Genomic DNA, 9,016 nt, shown 5'->3' on the forward strand with positions numbered 1-9,016 from the left:
CGCAAATGAATATCTACTGAACTATTTCAGTTAAATCTCTTACTTTAAAATGATACTTAATTCAGCAGTATAAATAAGTTAATAATAAATGTCTATTCGAATGCAGATATGTACTCTTCAAAAGTCTGCCTCGACATTACATTTTTCAAACTTTTGCGTATTTTAATTACTATCATCAGAATAATTTATTAATCAAATCATTTTTGTTCCTGTCATAATACTAGGGGATGTTTTGGTTTGATTGGTTGTGTTTGGTATCGCAGGGATTGAGATCTAAACGAGGTTTTATCATCGGAAAAGAAAACACTCGAGACATTGGAAATCAACGTCGTTACCAGGGCCTTCGCTTTCGGGACCCCGTTTAAACATCGAAATTTAATCTGCGGTGCAGGGAAACACCGTCACTATTTTTTTCATCGGCAAATCCATAAAAAAGTGAGGATGTTTACATGGGCGTACTGCAAGGAAGTTTTTGTGCAGTTCTCTTAAGACAACGACAACAATGGGTGTTTTAGTTTCATTGAAAGGGAAAGTGCATATTCAATATTAAGAAATAATATTAGTTCCTTAAGTAATTGTTGTCATTGTTTATGTAACATACAAGTCACGCGTAAACGACTGTACATGTTTATAACTTATAATGCTCGAGAATTAATATTGAAATCAATTCTTGTAGATTGGATGATACGATCTCATTTTCAGATACGACACAAATGAAATATAAACTCTATTATGTTTTCAAATAAGTTACAGGTGGTGTCGCTGCTGTTCTTTATATTTAGATTATTAACATTGTCATTTAAGATCCCTTGCACCTCAACATTGAAAATGATCGCATAAAGGCGTGGACTTACGTTTTTGCGGCGACGTGCATATGCGATGTGATTAACAGCGTTGTCACAAAATTAACCACTGGTTAATGCACGTTCTTAGATGAAACTTCAAATGTTTTTAACAGCTTTTACCAATTGGAGAACCGACTTATTGAAGAAACAAATAATGTCAACCAAACAAATTTCATGCAGGAACTATTATCAATATTATAAACATGTTATGACGCCAAAATATTTATTACAGAAGTTTGATACAGTCGAATAACTGTCATGCAATCATATTTTCTCTTAGCAGAAGACAAATATTATTATAAATAAGCAATACAACATCAAATGCTATAAGGATGCTATTCATTATTTGAATGTTTAATATTGAAATTCATCTTCCAAATCTATTCAGTATATTGTATGATTAAATGTATTGAATTACATGTATGTTATGCCGTACGAAATTTAGTTTAACTCAGTCAACAACAAGGCCTTTAGTGTAGTTTCTTTCCACATAAATGATCGTCCCTAATTCTTGATTTTGTAATATCCTTGAGAAATAACATAACAAAAAACGTTCATAGCCATCTTCCGAAAAAGCCAAATGAAACATACCATCAAAATGCATGTATTTAGAGTGTGAGTACGTCTAAAGCACAAAATTGACCACTCCTGAATATTAAAAACAACATCACTTGCAATTTCACGTATAAAGACAGAAAAATGCCAAAATAATGATCGGATTACAAACTGAATACCAGGTGTCGAATATAGATACCTTAACATGCATTTACAAAGCTCGTCGCAAATGTGTCTAAGTCTCGCTAAAACGTATCTGCATCGGAACAACAATAACCACGTATTCTCCGCGACACTCACACCATTAGTTCGAATCATTTGCGGTGTCAACATTTCTGGCAGTAGCAGCGAAGTCAATCGACACGTAGGTCGTAACAGCTTCTTCAGTGGTCCTGTGAACTGTGGCAGTTCCCGGAGAAAGGTCCAGCTCGGCGTATATCAGTGTGGGATTCTCCATCTGTAAATACAAGTTTGCATGTACCAGGAACATCGGGTCTGATGTTTTGCTTGGCTGTTACCGCTTCTTCAAACAAGTTAGATGAACATGAAACTACTCTACAATATAAAATATAATCTATTGTCAGTTAGTTTACAGAATAATACTTTTATAATATCATACATAACACAAATACAAAATAGTCATTGCTACCAACCACATGTACATTAACCCTCAACCCCCTTGTCCTACGTTATTCACCTATTTAAATTCGCCAATGGTACATCAGAGAGAATGTGGCAAATTGTGTTACGTGTGCAAATGAAATGAAATTAATGGATCAAAATATCGAGGAATTGTAAAATATCGCACCTAAAACACGTCATGGAGAATTTCTAAATTATCCCATACGGATAAATTCTAAACAATTACATCACAACCCAGGAAGAAGTTCTATTACAATGCATCAAACCCAGGATGGTTAGAGTTCTTATGCAAAGCATTGAAACCCGGGAAAGAGACGTTTTCAACAGTCCAATCAAACCTTGGAACATGTTAATAACCATCGCATCAAAAACCGACTAAGAATTATTCTTAAATATCACATAAAACCCCGTCCTGCAAACATTATTAAATATCGCATCAAGGCTCGGGAGGTCGTATTTGTAGACTTTCGAAGGCTCTTTTCCATTCGTAAAACTAATGAGATATTAAATAAGATAGGTGCATGTTTTTCTTCGTGGGTTTATTATTTATTATACCAAAAAGGATTTCTTAAACAGGAAACTCTTGTTGTCGAGTTAACGTGTGCTTTTGGCCACAAGCAAGGCATCGTCGGACACCCCCGGTCTATTCATGAATTACGTTATTCTCCATTCCTAGTGATAGATGAGCGAAGCGTTTTCAGCAGCCGTGGGTATCCGACGATGCAAGCAAGGTTTATCTGACACCCTCATGGACATTCTTGTAAAGGACTACTTTTGAAAATTAAGACAATCATTGATTGAAGTAGGACACACATTTTTTAATAATGTAACGTCGTGAGCATATACAATAAAGGAAATATTTGTAACAATTTACAGTTTAAGAACGAAACGCGTGAACTAGCAAGCCAATAGGGTTCATATTACAATGATACTGAATGCAAAACAAGCCAAACTGCATGCGCATGTTTGATGACATCACTTCAAAAGTCTATTGCGTCATGAGGCTCAACATATGAAGTGTTTGTGTTGATGATAATACTCTAATTTAATTACACGTGTTTGGAATATGTGTCTCGTATGAAAATGGAATGGCATTTGTATACGGTAACCTTAAATAGCGTAGAATGTACGCGAACAAAAGAGATATTTAAAGATTTTGGTTGAACCATTGCAATAGGCATTCAAAAGTGACAGTCATAGATGCTACAATTAAAAAGAGAGTTAAATCTTATAGTTTTGTGCATATATCATTGATTGTTTGAATTTTGAAATTTGACGTAATGTAAAGGGTAATTTCTCTGATGAACTAGTCGTTTTATTGCTATTTGATCAATCAAAGTCTACCCAAAAATAGACAAGGAGAGGATGTTGTCAAAATGCATCGAGTCATATAGCGATATTTTGTATTGTTATACTGCTTTTGCACGGAATTGTGATGGACTATTTCGAGTGACGAAAGATCACAAATAGATTCGATATTATTACGCAAGGTTAGGTTCATTTTATTTAATTCGTGTCTTCTATATCTAGTTATCTTTTTAACAGATAAACGTACCCCATTTTTAATAAAAAAAACAGTTCAATGAAATTAATGTTTTGTGAATGTTTATAATAATACACTTTATCCGAGTCATATCCACGGCCCTGCAGACCTCGCTGTGTAAACCTTTCAACGACCCGTCGAATTTATTCAAGTACACACAAAGACACTCAACTAATATTCTCTATATAGTGTAGTACCTGGAACGCCAGTTCCTGTTGAGATGCGGCTGTTCTCTGTTTCCTGGGCACCACCGTAGAGTACTCCTGGTCATCGCTATTTACAACGTGCGCAGTGAATCGTTCAGGACTTTGGTTCACAATCTCAATCTGCGGTCTGGAGTTCGAGGATGCACTCGTCTGAAGGTGGCTGGAAGTCACCGAGGCATAATCGGAACATTCAGCTACTGGAGGGAAACTGGTCTCCGTATTACTCAACTGTTGAACATGACCATGGCTAAAAAAAGATACTTGTTTAAAGAATTTTACTGTAGAACATCGGTATTCATATGTTTTTTTTCTATCATGTGGGTAAATGAATGCCCAACACTTTTTAAAACTGTATCTGGTGCAATTTTGAATATTGTTAGCACATTTTAATTTTAACGCATTCCATTTTAATATGTTTGAGTATAGAAGTACTATTATTATAATATATAGTCTCATGGCGCACACTGTGTTCTTGCTGCAAAGGCATTGTGACAATAAGTGTATTTTTATTTTTGCGCTTTTGTATGATTTTACAAACAGAAATACTATACTGTTATAATAAGTAGCGATCAAACTATCGCATCAAAGCCAAGCATGTAGTTCGAATTATTGTATGTAAAAATGTTGTTCAGAAATTCAGTTTAAACTATGCAAATGAGTTCTTGTGTAATAGCGTTAGACTTCGGTCAACTTTTAATCTGTTCTTTTTTCCCAACAGTATCTACTCTCTTTTTAAGAAATCCCCGCTGCATAACAAATGGCGTAGATTGCTTTAAGTTTTATATTATTTTTTTTCAGTAAGGGAATGGTCAACTCGTAGATTCTAATACGTTTTCAATATATATAGGTAAAATAAATATGCATGTTTTCAAAGTGAATGCCTTAAAAGCAAAACATGTAACAACAAATGAGACTGTTATTTAAAAACACGATAAACAACCTATGAACAACTCAATATACTATTCTTGTGTCGTCGTTACCTGTAAAGGGTAGGTCGGGTTACCCTAAACCAAAATTATTTGTACGTGATATATACATTGTTTATGATTCGCTTACGACGGTTGTAGTGCTCTTTCTTCGGTTGTCCCCTGTCTCTTCCTCTTTATCTGTCGACGTGTAATGCAGACGACCATTACCGTAAGAACCACCACTAGAACGGCAGTCCCGCTGGCCGCTACCGACACGGGAGTCACCAGATCTGCAGGAGGCGACGAGGCTCTTGCCTTATCTGGCAGCGCATCGGCAGCTTGAAATAATTGGATTATAAACTATTCGTTTATTTGTTTAAATCTGTGTGTCTTTTGTCATGTCATGTTTCACACAATGGAAATGACACATAATGATTAACATTACAGATCAGATCGTGTCCGTTTTGCTGATTTCAAAAACAAAATGTCAGAAATACAAAATAGGTTACAAGAAGTCTGATTTCAAAAGAATGAAAACTCTTAAAATTCAATTCCTTCAAAATTATATTAATTGAAGATTTTGAATGCAATCCGTGAATAATACATACTATTACTGTAAATAGTTACACATTAACGTTACAAGCGAGCCGTTATTCGGATCCGCCGTACCAATCAGATCAAAGATCATATCGGACTTGATCGATTTCCTGTATTTGAAAAGAATCCGATCACGCGACATCAAGAGAACCAAATTGCGTCTTCATTCAGTCTGAGCCAACTCGGATAAATAAAATTAAACCAGCAAAAATCGAAAACGATAATAATTTAAACGTAGCACATATCAAAATACATGTAATGAATATTTAGGTTACAAGTGAAGCTGACGTCATCTGAACAAAGTGGAACGCTGATTTTGCAATACATTTTAGTTAATGAACAACATTGGATAATAAGTATTATAAACGAAAACATACGGCATTGCTGGGCCGGACGGATATAATCGGCACTAGCCATATAACGTCTTCAACCAGCTGCTGTTTACTGATTCAAGGCGATTTACAAATCTTTTCGTAAACTAACCATATTTTATATGTGTTCTCACAAGGATATTAGTAAAATAAATGTACACAAAACCTTTCACGATCATACGGATCGTTCTCTCAGCGCGACCGACACCGTTTGAAGCAAAGCACGTGTAGTTGTAATAGCCTGGTTGCACGGATCCGTTTATCGTCAATCGATGATCTTCTGTGATAAGATGGACATGTATTTCTTTCATTAAATGATATAATATATCTATTTCGTTAACCCAATCGCAATGACACTATATCTAATTAAATACATAACACAATTGAAAAATTTAAATACTGCTTGGTTTTTCTTAATCGATGAAATGAAAAATCGGACGAATCCAAATATGCATGTGAGAAACAATTTGTATATTACAATTGTACAAGCATGTGCATTGTAATTACGCCTACAACGACAATTACTTAAAAGAAAGCGGTACTGTAAAATCTGGCACCTTACCCGACACTCTCGATGTGTTACGCGACCAATGGACACTTGCAGCTGGGTTCGAATCTACGTCACACGTGATGTTGACAGCATCGCCAACTTTAATCTCAAGCACATGCCCAGGATCAACGCCAGAAATTGTGATCTGAGGACGATCTGTAACGAACAAGATTACCGGTATTATTTATTTCAGTTTTTTGGGATTCGAAATACAAAACAAACCATTAAGTTATCTGTATTTAAACCGAATAAAACAGTGTGGACGTAAAACGGTTGCTTTGTAATATATTTCAGGTTGCACATAAATACTTCAAATACGTTTAATAGACCAGGGACGTAGTTGAAGAACACGTACAAATCAAAGTCTCACACTTACAAGTAATGTTTATGATGTATTCGGTGATTATATGCCAGTTTGGAAACTCGCTGTTGGTCAACGAACACCCTATCTTCTGTCCATGATGAATACGAGTGATATTTGCTGTCAAGACCTGCGATATAATTGACCGTGACCATAAACAACAATATTGTTTAACATACTTTTTTTGTCGAATAATCCACGTAAATTAGTATAGATTCTTAGAAATAGAGCCAAGAACGAGAAGTAAGAGTCATTGATTCATTTTTACGCATCTCTTCTAATATATCGATAGATAACAGAAGTGGCGTGTTTTTAATAAAAACTATAGTTAAATTCAGTATTAATAATATAATCTTATTCCATGTTAACTTAGTGAAATAAGTTTATTCCTTTGGTATCGCGGAGCAAGAAAACTACCTTCGAAGCTGTCCACCCAGATCTGTCGTGATCTGAATTAATTTGCTCGGTACTAGTAGATTGAACTGACGTATTACTTGTCCAGGAAATAGTGCTCACTGGGTTTGATTTACCCGTGATACACTCTAATTCGAGATACGTGTTTCCATCTTCGTCTTTTTCACCAAGACGTCTTTTTATATGAGCGCTCGACGGTGTATCTTGAAAAGAGTAAACTACCTTAAGGCGAATGTGATTAATGCCGCAAAGTCATATTTTGGAAATGAAGTAGCAATCAATTCGATGTATTCACTTTATTTACCTGTAAAATAACATCGGCAAATTTTGACATAATATGGGGTAGACTTACTTTGTTTTTAGTACATTAAAATGTCCCATTATAGTGCTCCTGAACATCATCTATTAAATCACTACAATCATTATACAATTGATTGATGTACAATATTTTCACTATTACATGTGTATTTAAACTACTAGCATATGTTTCTTACATCTAATGTCCAATGTACTATTTGTACACATTTGGCCAGTACTCGGTTCTTCGAAGGTTTGGTATATCAAGCAACACTTAATCGGCCTCCCGTCATCGTAACGACTGATCTGTAATGTTCTTGTGGACTTTGTATCATCGGGCGAAGGTACTGTGTGCCTTGTTTTGTTATACCATATGAAAGTCTGGACAATATCGGAATATGTTTGAGAAGTTGGTGATCTGCAGGTTATCGTTTCATTTTCTATTGCATTACTCGTAAGGGTTAAGCCGGAAACATCAGGCAGTTCTAGAAAGTACGTATAAAACATGATTCAAATTAATATATGAAGTCTTTCGCCACGGATAAGTTTAATATGTGTGTATGATTATAAATATATTTTAATAAATGTAATTGTTTAGAAAGTTTGCTACAGCGCCTGTAAAGAAAAACACATGTTTAATTGATCGCGTCATTAACACGCCTTCGTAAGAGCTTTTTCTAATAAACTTTTCGACTAAAATCGCGATTAACAATTCTGAAATATAAGATACTTGCGTATGTACTTGATTATGTAACTTTGTTTACATAAACGGTCGTTTTTTTAATTGTATAAGGGAAAAATCTGAAGCCACCAAACACATCGTATATATACACTAAAATGTCTATAACAAAATACAGCATACTTCATTTCTGGACAGGTGAAAATTCGGTATTCAAATCTCAAATCTTAAATAAGCAATCGGATTAAGATTTAGGTTTATAAGTCATACTTAGAGTACGCAGTGTTGCTTTAATACTGAGTTTTTTGGAAAATCTTCTGGATGAAACAGTGCACGTCACGTTTTGCATATCGTCTACTTCTCTCGTGTCAAAGGCGTAGATGGTTTGAATCCGATATCCCTGCTGAGAAAGATTTAGTGGCGTCGTCTCAGCATGTTCTCCTTTATCGATTGAAATCTGTTTTAATGTTCAATAAAAGATAAATGAATTAATATATATTTTATTGATTTTTTTGTGAACGTAATGTATCGCACACAGCAAGATTTACGACTCAGTATCACACACACGCACGCACGCACGCACGCACGCACGCACGCACGCACGCACGCACGCACGCACACACACACACACACACACACACACACACACACACACACACATAACAAGACATCTTTCAAAAAGACAGTCGGCGTTGTAATTAATATTGAGATGGTATGCCCTTGGTGAAGTACAACAGGAACAAGATAATCGGTAACGTGATTAATCGGACCCCATAGTATAACTGGTACAATACCTGTCATAAATATTGCATAAAGAGTATTCATGGAACTGAAAAAAATAATATGAACACAATTTCAATGTATAACGAGACTTCTTTTACTTTATATTTAACTTTAAGAAATATATTAAACAACAGTTTATAAATGAAGAACATCTTCTGGAGATGTTGATGGAAAAGAGCAATTGTATCCAATTTTTTCAGCAATTCAACCGCAATTCCAGTATAAATTAAAACCAACAGTAACATTATAAATCTAAATTCCATAT

The 9,016-nt window shown here is 35.1% G+C and overlaps 1 protein-coding gene across 1 annotated transcript; it reads right to left on the reverse strand.

Moving 5' to 3' along the window:
• Positions 1-1,153: 1,153 nt before the first annotated feature.
• LOC127879877 (uncharacterized) lies at positions 1,154-6,687 on the reverse strand. Its single transcript, XM_052426949.1, has 6 exons — positions 6,594-6,687; positions 6,230-6,373; positions 5,834-5,947; positions 4,848-5,037; positions 3,783-4,038; positions 1,154-1,857 (listed from the first exon to the last, which is right to left on the reverse strand). Exons 3-6 carry the CDS (start codon positions 5,844-5,846, stop codon positions 1,705-1,707), a joined length of 612 nt encoding a protein of 203 aa, XP_052282909.1. The 5' UTR covers positions 5,847-5,947; positions 6,230-6,373; positions 6,594-6,687; the 3' UTR covers positions 1,154-1,704.
• Positions 6,688-9,016: the final 2,329 nt, after the last annotated feature.

The sequence above is a fragment of the Dreissena polymorpha genome, chromosome 4, assembly GCF_020536995.1.
Source record: "Dreissena polymorpha isolate Duluth1 chromosome 4, UMN_Dpol_1.0, whole genome shotgun sequence".
In the NCBI taxonomy this organism is placed as follows: Eukaryota; Metazoa; Mollusca; class Bivalvia; order Myida; family Dreissenidae; genus Dreissena; species Dreissena polymorpha.